This window comes from Sycon ciliatum, chromosome 5, assembly GCF_964019385.1.
Source record: "Sycon ciliatum chromosome 5, ocSycCili1.1, whole genome shotgun sequence".
In the NCBI taxonomy this organism is placed as follows: Eukaryota; Metazoa; Porifera; class Calcarea; order Leucosolenida; family Sycettidae; genus Sycon; species Sycon ciliatum.
In genome coordinates this window covers 35,973,868-35,991,877 of record NC_088647.1, presented here as the reverse complement: position 1 = coordinate 35,991,877, position 18,010 = coordinate 35,973,868, and the positions used below count along the sequence as shown (strand labels likewise).

Here is an 18,010-nt window from a genome sequence, read left to right as displayed (position 1 = left end):
ACTGTCATGATGAGTTTCAACAGAGTTCCTGCGCATGTACATTGACTTCGTTATTGCATTCTCAACAAATTCAGAACCCTTTCTTTAGATGTATAGATGATAATATAATGCCAAATAAGCGCTCGAAAAGTTGAGAGGGCATGCGATTGATGCGCCCAGGCTTAGCTTGTCAAGTGCACGGGATGTGCAAAGTACACGGATTTTAGGCTTGTTGCGCGCTTACGCGATCAGGTGCTGCACGTGCATGAATGGAATGCATGCAGTTCCAATCCACTGTTACTGCATTTTAGCATTCCGTCGGAGAAAATTTTCGGATGAAGAAAGGAACTCTGACACCTTTGTGCATAGTTTGCTTTCAATTTTTCATTTTAATACCCAGATATGGCAGCGAGAAATAGTACACCAGCCATAGCTTCTCGTTTTGCGAACCCACCTGTCAGCGAAACAATTGCTAGATGGACTTTTGCTCAGCTGAAGACGTACATGTACGTGAGGGAGAGATACCGCCAGATGGAAAGCGAGATGATTTGTTGCAGAGGTAAGACCGAAAGATTTTTTTATATTCCCAACGCCCCAGAGCTTAGCCTTAGGACGGGGGACAATGATGGCAGTCGGCTCCGAGCAGCGAAAGGGCGATGAAAATCCGTTCCACCTTCACTGGTCGCTACAGCAGCGAATACCTTGACACCATCTGCATCGGGAACAGAAGAAGCTGCTTCTCCGCTGAATCCAATAGATGCTGCTCACCAAACAGACGCAGAATTTCCCACCGAGGCCGCCTGGAGCCATCGCTCGGAGGATTTGCTAGGTGGTGTTTCTGCTAGTGCTGTACTCCAGCATCTTCAGAATCGAGAAAGGTACCTAGCGACACAGAAACCATTCGGGGATGAGTCTTTCTTGTCGCCATTCGTTTACAGTGTTGAGTTTTGCTTCCCAGAGCCAAAGAATTCTGGACCGCAGAGATACTTTGTCAAGGCTATGTGTTGGGCATCTCAAAAGAAGAAGGAGAGCTAAGTGTGTGCTACAGTGCTAAAAGAAAAGCATGGACTCGAAGTGATGTCTGCATATTGCACTTGCACTGCAGCATTGCATGCTCCTTCCACCACATCGTTGCATTGCTGCTGACCCTCAACTATTGTGAGATGAAAGGTCAATACCTGGCATATGCAACCTAGCAACAACAGCAATGGGGCACAAGGGCCAAGGAACGTAGTTGGGAAAACCCTTATCAACCACCTGGGCATACTGACACTGGCAACATTGATTTGACTTTGTCCTTGGAAATCCCGCCTTCCCTATCCCACATCACAGAGAAGGTGCTCCTAACAGAGGCAATAGCAATAGAGCGCCATACCCAACAGCAGATTGGCAGCGGCATATGGCATAGGCTGAGAAGCAAGACCCTGACTGCTTCGCGGTTTCACCTCATCCCTCACCCGAGTGAGATCACATCAGCGTTTCTTTCCCGGCGTCATTGCTCCAGGCAACCAGTTTCTCATGTGCTTCCGCTATTCGTCAGGGCCAGCACAAATAGAGTTGTTCTATTTTTGTTGTATTTATCATTCTACTAGGGCCATCCCTGCAGACAATGCACCTTCTTACAGGGTGCTCGAGGTAAGTGGGAAATGGCGTATTGCAAAAGAGGTTACGTAGAAGGTAGTTAGTTATAAGAACTTATAACATAACAGCCTTCTACGCAGCCTCTGCGGCATGACGAAGGAGGCTGCCTAGCAGCACCCCGATGGAAGAAAACTCCAGCTATCACTGCTATCAGAGACCAGGTACCTGTATGTTTTGCAAAGAGAAGCCATGTCGTGAAGAAGCATTAGGTAGGGCTAAAGCGAGGGTGTACTATCCCCTCAGCAGGCCTGGTCAAGGCTTCCGTAGCCAGCGTAGGGTGAATATTGGACCTAAAAACAAAGGAAACTCTGCAAAGAGGGGGCTGTGGTGCTAAGGCATGGCAGCCATGCACACATTTATAAAACAAGGCAAAATAATCATAAAGTTTTAACGCATGGCGACGGGAATATTTTTGTGGCGGTGACAAATGGTGGCTGCTGGGTAGCCAAATGTTATCTTGAGACTCCGCTTGAAACGTCGCATGACTGTGTTGTGCAAGGTTACTGATGTGATGCCCTGTCTTTGAATCGGGATACCAGAACTCCAAACATGCGACTGTTAGTCATTTCGCTCAATTTTGCTACTTTACTCTTGCAGTCACCCAGATTGTATTGAATACTGTCGAATGCTTCCTCCAGCGTAGGGACAGTATGCCTGGGATATCTCTAGGTATGAGTCGTATGTCTTCAGGCAGCTCCCGTGCAGTAGCTCACGACACGAGGTAGAGCGACGCCAGTTAGCATCAGCCGCTGTTGTCTTGGCGGACCAGATTGAAAACTCCAGATACAAAATGTTTTACCAGTCTTGCTCTGGCGATTTTCTCGCCTTGTACATAATCTTCTGGCAAGAAATGGTCAGATCACACCACTGTAGTGTCACTTTCTTTTGCTCTCCTTGCCTTTCCTCCCGTCGAATAGCAACAGTCCATTTCCTTCACAGTTCAGGATGATGGAAATTTATGGAAAAGACGACTACCATTAATTTTGCTGGGGCTGGGGAGTCACGGCGACAACCAGTACATCCTGGAACACAGCAATGGTCGTGGTTCGTCGGCATCCGAAAACAAGACAGCGAAAAATCACTCCAGCCGCTATAAAGCAAGCAAAACTGTTTCTTCCATCCAGATTTACAGCTTTAGTTCTTCATTAATAATCTCAACGCCGAAGGAAGTGCTAAAACTAGTAACGGTGGAACTGCATGCATTCCATTCATGCACGTGCAGCACCTGATCGCGTAAGCGCGCAACAAGCCTAAAATCCGTGTACTTTGCACATCCCGTGCACTTGACAAGCTAAGCCAGGGCGCATCAATCGCATGCCCTCTCAACTTTTCGAGGGCTTATTTGGCATATCATCTATTGTATTTACAGTGGTATTCCTTTGTTTCGGCCTCAACGCCTTGTATCACTTTTCTTACTCTAATATGCATGGCTTCTTTCGTCTTTTAGTCTAGAAACACATGATGCAACTGCTTGTCTATACCTCTTTCTTCCCTTTCATGCACCTTGTAGCTCCCATCAGCATTCATATCCAACCCTGTTGATCCTGGTAATACTTTGATTCCTTGGCGTCGCATTTGCTTTCTAATTCCGTTCCATTTTGGGCTTGTGTACGTGTGTGTATGCTCGTGAATGCCCATGCTTTTTTTTCCTTTCTGTGTGTAGAGTGCTCAACTGGTTTCCACGGTCATGGCTGCCAAGTGTCTTGCTCCTGCAAGAACAATGCTGCGTGTCACCCGGCAGATGGCTTCTGCGAATGTTCGCTGGGATTTCAGGGAACAGACTGTTCACTGGGTAAGAGCACACGCACGTTTTAAATCCATGCTATGTACAAGTTGTGCTTATGCATTGGCACTGGAAGGTATTTAGGGTGGTATGGTCAATCATGCAAGACAAGCCTCAGAAATTTGAAAGAATGTTTTTAAGTTAATAAAGGCACCTAACATCTTCGGAGAATGTGGTTTACCTGTTCAAAGCAACAAACCCAGCCAGTTTCCTAGATCTTTCTTGCAGATAAAATCAGGGGCTGGATTTCATTTCCCACCGCTGTACATGTATTATTCCGGGTGTTTGCTGACGTCATGAGTTTGCTCTGGAACGGACATGAAAACTTACTTTTTACTTCTTTACATGTACATGTAAGTAAAGGAGCGCCACTTCTACCCAGATTAAAAGGACTGCTGGTGTTCTCGCTCTTTCTTGTTCAGATATCGATGAGTGTAACGAAGTGGTCGGTGTGTGCCACACACATGCAACCTGTAGAAACAGCATTGGTTCCTACGCGTGTACTTGCCAAGCTGGATACAATGGGAATGGAACAGCATGTCGAGGTAAGATGCAACATGCTGTCATACGAGCAAAAAGAGTGCTTCATTTTTTGTAAGAACACATTGCGAAAAGCATCAATGTTTGTAGGACTTATAATGTAAACATCAAGTATTATCATTGTATAAATGGACTGTATGCAGTGTTGTGTTCCGCTGTGGAATGCTAGCCTTGGAGATCGTGACAGTTCTTGGAACCACATGTAAAGTACTATGAACAGAGCAATAAGGATCGCAGCAACATCGACTGGTTGAAAGGCAAAGTTTATATTCGTTTTGCTGATAATCTAAAATCATGAATTTGCGTTCTGGGGTCTTGTTGTTTTCAGCTTTGGACTGTGGCAATCCCGGAAGCATTCACTACGGCATAACCACTGGCAGCCACTTCAGTTATCCACACAACGTTACCTATACGTGTGTGAATGGCTTCTTACCGTCAGCACCGATCACACTGCACTGTAGCAATGCTGGTGTTTGGAGTGCGCAGCCACCAGTGTGCAGGCCAGTGACATGCCGTGAGCTGACAGCACCACACTGGGGAGCAATGAACACCAGTAACCGTACACTCTCAGCATCTGTGGAGTTTAGCTGCGCGGCCGGCTTCCTACTGGACGGCGTACGCACGCTGACATGCCAACCTTCAGCTCAATGGAGCGGCACTGAGCCGCGCTGTCAGCCCATAGACTGTGGTGCACTGGCGGATGTACAACACTCCACTGTACTACATGTCAATACAACGTATACAGGATACTGGCGTGCTGCATGTGATCCCGGTTATCGGCTTGTGTCCGGCAACAGCCGAAGGACGTGCATATCCGATGGCTCTTGGTCTGGGTCTGCACCCATTTGTGAAGGTAAATGCATGTACTGGGATGGCATGGGGTCAAACTTTTCCTGTGTTGGTCTGAGCATAGATACTATAGATGTGGAATGTGTCTCAAACAATGGAGCTAAGCGATGCATCTTCTACAGCAAAGCACTGTATTACCTTGTGAGACTGCAAACTGTATTTTGAATAGTCATGTGATATGGTGTAGTATCCAATTTCAGGGCTCGTACTTGTACAGAAACACGTGGGCGCCATTTTGGTTCACGTGACATGTGTCACACCATGCTGTGTACAGGGAATCTTGCCGTACTTCGCGTCGACTCTGGCCTGTTCAAATCCACGCAAGTGAGCCCCAGTTCTCTCTAGCAGGCTGAGATTTTGCAGGCACCGAGTTCAGATGTGGGCAAAGGGATTCACCGAAGGATTTTTTGATTTTCGCAATTTAGACCTCAAATAACACCCTCAAACTCGGTAAAGGTGTCCCACCTCTAGGATCGTTTTGGAGAAATTCGCTTCAGGCAAAGTATGGAGCATCTCCTACTGAAAATTTTGAGCCATCGATTGTCAAAATCGGCTCATGTGGAGCTCACTTGTGTCGTTTTGAAGGACGCCGTGCCACGCGCGATTTGCGCTGGTTCTTTCACAAACGGAAGACACCTTTCAGGCAGAACTGCAGACTGTGACATGTCGACAGTGCAGTGCGCACGGCAAGGAAAAGAAGGAGACGTGCATTTCCATATTTTGCACGGTGTCCTTTGCTTTTATTGTTCACTGATAACATGTTCGCAAAATCTTGAGCTAGAGAGAAGACTGATTTACAATCTGATTCATCTAGGCTTCAGCGTGATGCACGTATCCAGACCATAGGAAATATTGGGAAAGGAACCGGGAACCACGAGAATAATTTTCTGGAGCGAATCCAATTATTACCATGGTTCCTTGTTCTTGAACACCGCGCTCCACATCGTCAATGTTCTGCGAGGTAACTTAGGATTTCAGGACTACTGTCGGTTTGTTCGTCCTCGGGGCGATCTGATCTACGTCCAGCTGGCCATGATACTGAGCCGAACTGGCCACTAGTTCGCTTCTTTCTCGACTCGGGATAATCAAGCCGGTCAGAGTGCGACTTTTTCCTACCCTGGATGCGACCCATGGCGCGGACTGACTACTGAACACCTCCTTGTACAAGCACTGACATACAAGACCGGTGGTGGATACAAACTGACAACAGGAAACCCTAAAAGCACCCGCTCTGTCAAAGAAAGTCGAAGGGAAGCAATTCGAACTAGTTCAAGCACCACCAAAAAATAAAAACTAGCACTTGCTCTTGCAGCTAGCTAGATCAAAGACTGCACTGGCAAGTACACTTTTGCGCAGTCGCGATCTCGCGGCCCCGCATCACGTGCGGGTATCTGATGACGTAGAGTGATTCAAGATGGCCTCTGACGTGTTTCCCGTTTTGTGATCCCAAATACCAGCCCTGAATTTGACTGTCTTGATTGCCTTGTTTCGCTCTGCAGCTGTTGACTGTGGTCACCCTGGGACGCCAGTACATGCAACATCGAGCGGCTCAGTGTACACTTACAGGCACAATGTCACCTTTAGCTGTGCACAGGGCTTCGTTCTTGTGGGCAAAGCTAGCATCACCTGTACATACAATGGAACATGGGATTCACCACTGCCACACTGTGCACCAGTGAACTGCACTGCCCTTCAGGCGCCCACGTACGGTATGATCAGCCATACAAACTGGACATATACCAGCACAGTATTGCTCTCCTGCCTCCCTGGGTTTCACCTGCATGGCACCACTCCTGTCACATGCCTTGCTAATGGTCACTGGAATGGTAGTGTAGCAAGCTGCATTCCACTAAACTGCTCCCTGCCAGTGGCACCGCAGCATGGGTACATTGTGAAAGCGAACACATCGTTCCAAGGCTCTGTGTACTACGCCTGTACGAGCGGGTATGTTGGTGTTGCCGGTAGTGCAATACAGATGTGCACAGTCAGTGGATCATGGGACAGCATGCCTCTCGAGTGCGATGGTGAGTAGCGGACACACTCTGACTGTTTGTGCATGTCTCCGAGTATGGCCTGTGTGTATGCGGTGAAGTATTATTGTTACTTTATTTTACTTCACCAGAATCACAGGCAGTAGAATGCCTTCTCACTAGACCAGGTCTAGTTCTCACAAATGATGAAGAATGTGAATGAACGTGCTGAAGCTAATGAAAAACTAGAAATAGAAAAAGATGAGAAAAATTGTGTTTTATATTTTATGACGGTATTTGTATCATGGTCTTGGATGGCATTTCTTCCTGTTTCTGGCCACTGGTGATGTGATCCCTGTGTAAGCCGGCAACATTTGCACAACAGACAGGTTGCTGGATTAGCAAATCTGTACGTGTATATTGCTTTAGTGTGCATGCATTGAGATAATTTGGTTGCTGAAAATTGTGCTGGTTTGTCGTGGCTGCTGGCTTGTAAAATTCTGTGTTGATGAGAGATGACTGTGGTCATATTCTGGCTACTCTTGTTCTACACCTTCTGTGATCATTGTTTGTGTTGTCTTGCCTAGACTTGCTTTGCTATCATGTACATTTCTCCATGTGTAGGAATCCACTGTGGAGATCCAGGACTTGGCCCATATCTCCTGCGCTCGGTGACATCATTCAAGTACCCAGGCACAGTGGCCTTCTCGTGTCCAGTCGGTTTCAACCTGCACGGGGTGTCGGTGGCGAGATGCTCAGCCAGTGGAACCTGGAATGCAGCACTGCCGCACTGTACACCGCTGAAGTGCCCTGTACCTACGATCAGTGAACATGCTCATATTGTCTCTGTCAATGCTACGTTCAATGGGTCCCTGCAGCTTGCTTGTGATCCTGGCTATGTACTGAATGAGCAACAGAGAGGACGCTTCCGATGCGATTCAAGTGCCGCGTGGTTACCAGATGTTTCCAAGTTTAACTGTGATGGTATGTACTGGGATGGATTTACCATTATGATATTATTTGTGTGCTTTTAAAATAATATTGTCCAGTCTTTTCGAGCTTGGGTCTGATATTGTTTCAAGGATTTTCTTCACGTTCTTGCTTGAGCAACTTTCAACAGAATCATTCTTGTCAAAGTGGCCTGATTGCTCAGTATTGATCAGGAATGGTGGATTGGAAATCTGATACCTTGATAGAGTACAGCTTTGTGATACTGCTCATGAAAGTTTAGGAGTAAAATGGTCAAACTTTCATACTGTAAGTTGACAAATATTGGGCGCATATCTATTTTCGGCTATTTTCGTCCTGGTCATGTTTGGCCGAAAATTTGTTGTGGCCGAAATTTTGTTTTGCAAGGTTCAGTGTGACAGTGTATACAGGCGGCAGCAGTACTGGCCGAAAATTTGATGCGGCCGAAATGGGTTTCAGCCCCGAGATGCCGAAATTTGAATGGGCCGACAATTTGTAGACTTACAGTAATCAATTCTCTTGTTTTCTCACGCTGTCGTTTTACTTCAGAGTGTCCATCTGGTTGGTTTGGCACCGACTGTGCACAGCCATGTCAGTGTCAGAACGGTGCACCTTGTGATCACATTACTGGCCATTGCCAGTGTGAGTACGTGGCTGGCTACATGGGGGCATTCTGTCAGCACGGTAAGACGAAACAGAACGTGCAATGATGTACTTCCTCCGCGTCATCGAAATTGTCGCAGTTTCACTAGTGACTTGTCACTTGTTACCGACAACTCCATAAGCTAAACAATACAAAAATTATTACACAGGATGATAGTCTGAAGTCTAGAGTAACGTTCCAGGACAGTTGGACTGAGAGTTTCACACGGAGACGAAGGCCTCATCGTCGCTGATGTCAAAGGACGAAAACATATCGTTCCGCAAATTTTCCAGGAAGGTTGTAAGTTGGTCGCGCCTCATCTCAACCGCTTTGACTTTATCCACAAACTGCGACAATTTTGATGACGTGGAGGAAGTAACCAATGTCATTCTGTACATCACCACCTAGATCATGATGCAATCAACAGCTCTTGTGATGTCATTGTATCATTGAACATAGATGTGTTAGTCCACAGGATTTGTTTTGCTACATTTAAATGATTTTTGTTTGCGTCATTGCAGATTGTGCCCAGGGCCAACATGGCTATGGCTGCAACTCCAGCTGCCTTTGCCAGAATAATGCAGAGTGTAACCCCAAGGATGGCTCTTGCAACTGTACAGCGGGATTTGAAGGAAGTGACTGCAGTATTGGTTAGTATTGCCTGTCCACTGCTGTGCACAGTGTTCAGGATAGGAGCTAAAAGGTTTCATTTCTGAAAAGAGATGGAGGTACTCGTAGTCGACCAGGTTTACTTGTAGTGACATGACCAAATCGTCCAGCATTGCAAAGCCCAGCTATGAAGGAGCTCAACTCTCTAGCTGATCTTTTTGCCCAGTCCTTGTTTTGTCACTCTGTATTTCTTTTAGATCCTGATGTGTGTCTTAGGGTGTTTGGCGATCAGGCCCGTAGCTTGTCGTGATGAATGAATGCGAACATGAGTAATGTGTGCAGTGATCTTGCTGATATCCCCGTGGATGCGGGAAAGATCACATTTCAGGAACGCTAGCTGTGAAATATGTATGTGTATGGTACGATTTTGTATGACATCATATCATCACGTACATGATGTCATAGTGTGATTTGTTTTCACTGAACTCTGCAGATACTGATGAATGTATGGGATTGCTGCATATGTGTAGCCAGCATGCACTCTGCAAGAATACGTACGGATCTTTCCAATGTACCTGTTTAATTGGCTACATTGGTGATGGCCATAGCTGTGCAGGCAAGTAAGATAACTACAGTACTGCTCAATGAAATCCAAACGAGTCACTCAAGTACTCACCGGCATTGCGCAACCCTAGACCTGCGAACACTGGGCTGCGAAATGGTGCAAGGCACAAACTTGACCCACATGATCGGATTTCATTGAGCAGCGTTCTAACTTTGCTTGACTCATTGAGAGCTCCTGATGTTTGTGATTGGAGTACCATACTGAACGATCACCGGGGGACAAAAATGGAAGTGGAAAGGGCAATGCGTAGAATTGCACGTCCCTCGTGAATTGTGCAGATGAAAAAAAACACTTGTGCGGCTATTTATTTGTTGTTTTCCGCAGGGGTCGACTGCGGAGATCCAGGCACCGTGCCTCATGCAAGTGTCACTGGTATCAACTTCTCCTATCCATCCGCAGTGCTGTACACCTGCAATACTGGGTATCTTCCACGCGATGAAGTGGTTCTGACCTGTTTATCGTCTGGTCACTGGGACACTTCACAACCGGTGTGTATGCCTATCCAGTGTCAAGAAATCACTGCACCGGTATGGAGTGATCACACGGGATCACTGCCTAGAGCCTATGGAAGTACGGTTGTGTTATCGTGTCAAGCTGGCTTTAACCTGGTGGGCGTTTCTAGCCTGACATGCCAGGCCGATGGTGTGTGGAGTGCCCGGGTGCCTTACTGCACTGCTGTCACCTGCCCGCTTCTCACCACTCCGCCTGGATCTGAGCAAGTCTCCGTGAACAGGACCTACACTGGGCATGCTGTGTACAGATGTCTGCACGGCTATGAGAAGGTGAATGGCTCGGCAAGGAGAGTGTGCAAGCACGATGGTCAGTGGAGTGGTTCCGATCTTCTGTGTCAGGGTAAGGTTGATAGTGCCTTTCAATGTTGTGGCACCTAGGCGTAATTTCACCAAGTATTATTCTGTTGTAGTGCTGCCTGATGAGTGTTTCTCAGATGTAATTCCGAGTAATGGCAAAGAAGACTTGTTTGCACTTCGGTGCCCGGAGCGGGGTCAAAACTAGGTGCTGATGGTGTGTCGGAGGTATCAGGCGCGAAGGCGCGCATACCGTCAATCCGCGCGTAGGGCGAGGTCAAAGCCCTACCCGAGCGGCGGGTAGCCTCGACGGCATATCCGCATCCGCGTCCACATCTGCTTCCTCGTACAGAGCCTCGTGGCATGGTGAAAGAAAGAGAAACTACGAAATCTTTGAAGAGAGTCACCAGTCAGCCATGCAAATCTGAGCAGGAAGCAAACTGTGAAGTGTCCGGCGCTGCGCATGCGCCTTCTGTGTTAACTTATTTTTGCGAGCTCTCAAAAATTCATTTAAGATCTGGCTTCAGCCACCACTCCCACCCACGCTCATAAGTCCGGTCTTTCGATGCAGGTGATCTCTGAAATCGGGTCGACCCTTGACCCGGTCCCCTCAAAGAAACTGGACAAATTGTCCTATGGGAAAAATCATCCAAAAGTGTGCCTCATAATGGCGCCCGAAGGGAGAAGGAAGGGTAGCAAGAATGGCACTCCTCCAAAAAATCCTCATCTAGCCCAAGTGTCGGCTTATCATTAGTATATTTTTGAATTTGACAATTTCCTGATGATATTCTATTTCGGTTGACTATGAGTAGTGACCACAGCAAAGTCGATTTGTTGACGCCCAGCGTTTGTATTCGCGTTGCAGACAGTGTCCGAGCTTCCAAGTATGCCTAGCGACTTTGGAACATGGCAGGACATTATGTTAGAGCAACACCTATTCCTTATTGCGTACCCTGTAAAGAGGAAGACATTGATACTATACCACCATACCTTACACGTGCAAACAAGCCCAATAATTGTTTCCTAGAATTTTATCTTGTTCACTTGCTAAGCGCTGCTGTAATTCTGGTATGGCGTAACAAAGAGGGGATGGAGGGAAAGAGAAAACAACTGTTCGCTATGATACATATAGACTCCAAAGGGATTTTCAAAATTCCCGATGTGTTTGATGTGCCACTCTGCTCCTGACACGACAGCAATCTATTGGAGGAATGCTTTCTTTTCTATGACTTTGTCCTCCTTGATTTGTATGCAGAGGTGTCCTGCGGAGATCCAGGCACTGTGCCAAATGCAATCATGGCTGGTCAAACGTTTTCCTATGGCGATATCATAAGCTACAGCTGCACTCCTGGCTACTATCTCTTTGGAGCATCACAGATGTCATGCCAACTGAATGCGCAATGGTCGGACAGCGCTCCGCAATGCTTGCCTATATCCTGTGCTAGCATATCTGCTCCGGTGCATGGCTGGATGTCCAGTGCGGCGCAGGTACTAGGCACGAGTGTTCAGTTCAGCTGCGATGCCGGCTACGTGTTGAACGGATCTACATCAGTGCAATGCTTGACTACAGGGCAGTGGAGTGACAGAGCACCGCGATGTGACCCGTTGAAGTGCCAGGCCCCGTCTACACCTGCACATGCCACAGTCCTGACAGCGGACACGTCGTTCGAAGGGCATGTACGCTACACATGCCAGAATGGTTATGAGCATACTGCTGGTGATCTGTACAGACAATGCAATGCAAGTGCACTATGGACTGGTAGTCAACCAACCTGTACAGGTATGGAACAGTAACTAGTCACTAACTACTAGTCATGCAGCCTTTGATTGTGTCTATTTTTATATCTTCTCCTGCATTCTCTACATGAAATTACTCTACTACTAATTTCAGAGGTCACACAAAGTCACCTCCCAAACCCCATTTAGCCTTGACTGAATTATCTTCCAAAGAAATTGAAATCTCGGTATTTGAGTAGCAACAAAGTCCAAACTCCTCATATACGATATATGGACGTGCTAAGCTTGATAACTATTGTCTGAGCGCACCCATGACTGAGTTTGATTGCTGAGAGCGCCATCATCTGCTACGTAAAAAATTAATATGGTCTGCCTGCAACAGTTCCTCATAGTACTACTTGAAGTCCATGTGCACGTGCAGAGAATGGTATGGTACAGCCTCTCAGATTTGCATGGCATGAAGCAAGCAGAACAGCTGTGAGCAGACAAGGTAGAAATGGAATGTTAGCTGCATTCTGGCAAAAACTGTTTTTGCATGAAGGTCACCTTCAACTATCTGTTTTTCAGAGGTCACAAATATGCATGGACATTATACATTTTCCGGCACTGATCACTGTACTCGTGAAATAGGGTTTAAGCTCACCTCTTGTCGCTTTGGATTCTGCACTGTTGTTTTTCTTAGCAAAGAAATGTTTGACATTGAAGCTACCACCTTACGTGAATACAGACACATCGGTGAATTCAGCTTTGCCATATCCGACCGTAGTCCACTTCGCATGTCCACTAGGTTTCACACTGTCCGGTAGCAACACCGCGACGTGTACAGATGCAGGAGTGTGGAGTGCACAGCCACCAGTGTGCGATGTTCTCCTGTGCACCATGCCGACAATGGACTCCACCTTACTGGTGACTAGCGTGAACTTGTCATTCAATGGCACACTGCACATGACGTGTAGAAACGGATACGTGCCCGTTGCTGCTGCTGCTGCCACCGTGCATGCTGCCATTCTAACATGCAGCGCCGATAACACCTGGTTACCCACGGAACGACTACGCTGCGAAGGTTAGTCAATTTCGAAATAACGATATGGCTCTTGGTGCATAAGTAATTTGCAAATTGAATCAATGAAGCGGCTTAAAGAATTCAAACGCACCTTGAATAGAGATATTCCACCAAATACTCTGTTGTAATATCATGTGCACTACTGTGCAAGCACAAAGCCAAAGTATTCTTACTCCTCTCTAAGTAGAGCCAAAAGCGTCCAACCTGGCAGTTTTAGATCTCCGGTCTCGTTTCAGCCGAACCGTGTGTGGCAAAGAGTTAAGCACAGTGTCGTGCTTGATTCACCCTTTGATGACCTGGGCTGACACCAGCGATGACACAATGTAATTATTGACTGTGCAGCTTGTGTTGTGTGCCTTTGCCCACTACCTGGCAGATGCTGATGAATGTGTGCTGCATACACATGACTGTGATTGGCATGGCAAGTGCCAGAACACCATTGCATCGTACTTGTGTAGCTGCAACCAAGGCTACCAGGGGAATGGAACCCACTGCCAAGGTAATCGCACATCCAGCACACTTGTTTCTGTGAGAAATGCGCGCAACTTAGAAGCTTGTGGAGTTCTCTTTGATAGTATACTGTAAGGTTTATGACATACCGGTATGTGTGTAGTGCATGTTGAGCTGAAGAGGGCAGCCAGCAGACATTATTTGCCAATTCCCTATTCACCATATCCGCACTGATAATGCTGCTCCCAGCTGCCTACATTAGATGCTAGCAACTCAATTGCAGAGCAGGGATAGAGAGGGTACTAACCCATGGTCATCCATCAATAGGTTTCTTATCTTCATTGTGATATCTCCACTGTTATATAAATTTTTCTTCAGCTATCAGCTGTGGCGATCCAGGAAACCCGTGGCATGCTAGTCGATTCGGCTCATCCTTCACCTACGAGTCCTCCGTCAGTTTCTCGTGCTCGCTCGGCTTTATCCTGGTTGGCGTGAGGGAGCTGGTATGCCTTGCTAACGGCCATTGGAGTGCGACATCTCCGCGATGTCAGCCAGTTCAGTGCCCGGTGTTGAAGCTGCGTGACTACTCCACCATGAACAGCACTAACACATCATACACCACCACCGTCAAGGTGTCCTGTATGATTGGCTTCAATATGCTGGGCACCGGGCTGCTCACATGTCGCTCGGACGCCCAGTGGAGCAGCACACTGCCACAGTGCATCCCGGTGCAGTGTTCCATGCTGGTGGCACCAGGCAATTCCTACTTCATCTCCATGAACACATCATTCCTAGGTATCACCATACAGGCATGCCTGCAGCACTACAAGCACACCAGCGGCAGTGTGTCACGTTTGTGTAGATCCACTGGCCAGTGGAGTGGCACACCAATCGAGTGTGAAGGTATGTATTAAAAATGATTCCTGCAATCTGCAGAGACACGTCCGTTTCTGTACGGTTTACCGGCACCTTGTGGTTTGTTTGCTCTAGAGGTCAGGCCAATATGCTCTCACTATACAATGCTGCACTTTGTACACATTGTCACTGTTTTTAGCTGAATCACAGTACCTTTGAAGTTCTTTAGCTTGACCTGAAATTCCTGTGTGTGTTGTTCTCAGCTTACTCTATGGTTTATGTTTGTCTTCAGCCAATCCCGAATGGTCTCCATGGAGCCTGTGGTCAGCATGCAGTCGCACATGCGGCCTGGGCGTTCGCTTTCGGCATCGTACTTGTGTAACACCGGATGTCAGCCTGCACAGCTGTCCAGGCAGCAGCTCCGAAACTCAAGACTGTCACTCTGGGCCTTGTACCGGTATGCATGATTGTGTGTGTGTGTGAGCGTGTGTGCGGCCATATGGGTAGGCAGGGAGATTGTGAGTATGTGACTATGTGCCACAGAACATCCCTCCCATATAGCAAATACAGACAAAATCAGCTCACTGAAAGGTTGCGTGTACTGAAAGGTTGCGTGTGCATACATACATGTGCATGCTAGCAAGGTTTTGCAGCACAATGCCCCCCCCCCCCCCTCTTTTGACATTATTTTGCCAATAATTTGTACCCACCCTTCCGAATGCTTCTGCTCTGACTTGCTTCCTACGCTTAGTGTTTTGGCTGCTGGTTGGCTAGTGTAAGAAATAGAAATAAAAAAAACCTCCTGTGGACTCTTATGTAACTCCCGGAATCAGCACAAAACTGGCCGTTTACATGTACAGTGTGCACAACAACACCTTTCGTCCTGTCTATGCTTCGTACAGTATTCCCTTGTCCAAGTCAGCATGACTCATCCTGGAATGTGACATGGCCGGTAACACCACAACACCAGCGTGCCACTGTCTACTGTCCAGACGGCTATACAGGTAGTGCTCATTCATACTTTTACTTGTACTTTCTTGCTGCCGTAAACTGGTCACATGGGTCTCCCAGGAAAGGGGAAAGAGATTCAAAAGGAATCTCATCCATAGTGCTACAAAGTAAATACCACAGTATTCCTTTCCTTGATCATGGAAACTCTGAACAACTGATCCAACTTGTGTGACGTCACAATCTTGGTTTTTACAGAGCATGGACATATTCGGTTCTTAAAATGTTAACCCTTTAAGAGCCACAGGAAAATTTCAAATTTCTGCATTTTTTCGTGTTCTTTGGATCATAGCTTCAGTTCTATTCACTCAATCCTCACAATCTAGGGCTTCCTGGAAAGGTCTCCGCGAGAGGAAGAGAATGAGATTGATCATGATAGCCAGCACACCGTCTAGCCAGCGATAGATCGCAGCGACAGTACGAAAAATGCCCCAAATGCGTCCAATTGCGTCCCGCTCCAGATATTTCATTTTTACTCGATCGTGGAGTTCCAATTTTTTCGCTGTGTACTCTTGACAATATCAACAGTGAAACCCGTGCAAATTCGAGTAAACCAGCGTGACGAAAAGTCTCAAAATTCTCAATACTAAAGTCGCACTGAACGCTTTTGAAATTGCCGCGATCGCGGCTCAACTTACGAGTGATTTATCTCAGGAATCGTAGCTCGCAGTGCTTCGCGGATTATTTCTCCCGACAGGTGAGAGTTTTCTCTTTGCCCTGGATATTTCGATCACTGGATTTGAGCGAGATTGGACTGAGTTATGATCTTTTGAAGTTTTGCATTTGAATGCGTCGTTTACGACGCATTCAAGTATGGGGCGGCTCTTAAAGGGTTAACATCAAATTGCTGGTACATGCCAAGTCTCTAGGTTGAGCTGTTTCATCTCTGATGCGTTGCCTCCTGTTGACCGCCATTCACGTGTCTTTCTCCCCTCTGCCCATCCAGGAACTGCCTTTCGTTATTGCAACGTGAGTAATGCAGACAAGTACCACAGCTCATGGGATCCACCATCCTACTCAAACTGTTCGTCCAATGCGTTTGTGGAGCTATCCACTGAGGTTAGTGAACCTTCTTTGAATCTTTGGTAGGTGTGCAAAAAGAATTATACATTTCTCTTTCGGAATGAAGTTGAAGACACCACTGCAGCTCTACTGATGGTTGATTAATATGGTGTTTTTTTTTTGTTTTTTACTAGAGCCACGTAAACCCGTCATGTGTGAGCCATGAATAAGGGGAGTGGTGGCGTGGTCTGGGATGCTCTGCCGACCTTGGGTCTCGGCTTCATCACAACCAGGCGCGCCAATAGCAGAGAGAAAGAGAGAGAGAGAGAGAGAGAGAGAGAGAGAGAGAGAGAGAGAGAGAGAGAGAGAGAGAGAGAGAGAGGAGAGAGAGAGAGAGGAGAGAGAGAGAAGAGAGAGAGAAGAGAGAGGAGCGAGAGACAGAGAGAGAGAGAGAGAGAGAGAGAGAGAGAGAGAGAGAGAGAGAGAGAGAGAGAGAGAGAGAGAGAGAGAGAGAGAGAGAGAGAGAGAGAGAGAGAGAGAGAGAGAGAGAGAGGGAGGGAGGGAGGGAGGGAGGGAGGGAGGGAGGGAGGGAGGGAGGGAGGGAGGGAGGGAGGGAGGGAGGGAGGGAGGGAGGGAGGGAGGGAGGGAGGGAGAGAGAGAGAGAGAGAGAGAGAGAGAGAGAGAGAGAGAGAGGGGGGGAGAGAGAGAGAGCGAGCGGGGAGGGTTGGGGGCAAGAGAGGGGGAGAGAACTAAAATTAATAAAGTATAATTATATAATGCGTAAGGGGTGCACATTCAGATCCAGAGAAAAGAGTAAGCAGGGCACGAGGCGTATGGCAATATGCAGCAGTGTGTGGGCAGATGTGCATTGGAAAGGCTTCTTGTCTGAAGCCTTTCCATACTGGTACTCGATGTTCCAGTTTTGTGACACGAGAATGGCACGAGAATTAGTGTACCGCTGAGTGTACCGCTATACACGTGGTCGACACGTAGTCGACACGTTGTTGATACTTTTTTGACACGTGACCCCGTCAACGGTCTGCTTTGTGCCAATGCCACTCGGTAAACGCCGATGTCGCGTACGACAAAGACGACTATCCCGTACGCGAAATAGTTGAGAACTGCATGACGTGGACCTGACGGCAAGGACAACTGCGAGGAGGCCCCTTTCGGTACCCCTGACGGGAAGGAGAACTGCAGAAGTCGACGAAGTCGAACGAGGAGGCCCCTTTTCCGTATCCCATACTGCAAAGTGCCATTGATGGATACCTTTTGCACCTGGAACGACCCCTTAAACGCTGTCGCGGCGACTATCCCGTACGCGAAATAGTTGAGAACTGCTGACGTGGACCTTTTGCACCTGGAACGGCCCCGTAAACGCTGTCGTGTCGGCGGAATGAATGTGCAGGGTACTAGGGTGAAAAGAATTGCTGCAAAGACGTCCCCTCTACTAGGCCCTAGGCCTTTGCCTTTGCAGACAT

At 47.4% G+C, this 18,010-nt stretch overlaps 1 protein-coding gene across 1 annotated transcript in view; it reads left to right on the top strand.

The window, feature by feature from the left end:
* Positions 1-18,010, top strand: part of LOC135817041 (uncharacterized) — a 56,877-nt gene that overhangs the window by 14,061 nt on the left and 24,806 nt on the right. Inside the window, exons 22-37 of the mRNA XM_065330143.1 lie at positions 3,284-3,412; positions 3,826-3,948; positions 4,272-4,796; positions 6,292-6,816; positions 7,387-7,746; positions 8,281-8,415; positions 8,896-9,024; positions 9,477-9,599; positions 9,933-10,460; positions 11,670-12,194; positions 12,834-13,214; positions 13,591-13,713; positions 14,043-14,567; positions 14,812-14,976; positions 15,422-15,523; positions 16,474-16,586. Of these exons, the coding sequence (XP_065186215.1) occupies positions 3,284-3,412; positions 3,826-3,948; positions 4,272-4,796; positions 6,292-6,816; positions 7,387-7,746; positions 8,281-8,415; positions 8,896-9,024; positions 9,477-9,599; positions 9,933-10,460; positions 11,670-12,194; positions 12,834-13,214; positions 13,591-13,713; positions 14,043-14,567; positions 14,812-14,976; positions 15,422-15,523; positions 16,474-16,586 (4,511 nt within the window). The remainder of the gene's footprint in view (positions 1-3,283; positions 3,413-3,825; positions 3,949-4,271; positions 4,797-6,291; positions 6,817-7,386; positions 7,747-8,280; positions 8,416-8,895; positions 9,025-9,476; positions 9,600-9,932; positions 10,461-11,669; positions 12,195-12,833; positions 13,215-13,590; positions 13,714-14,042; positions 14,568-14,811; positions 14,977-15,421; positions 15,524-16,473; positions 16,587-18,010) is intronic.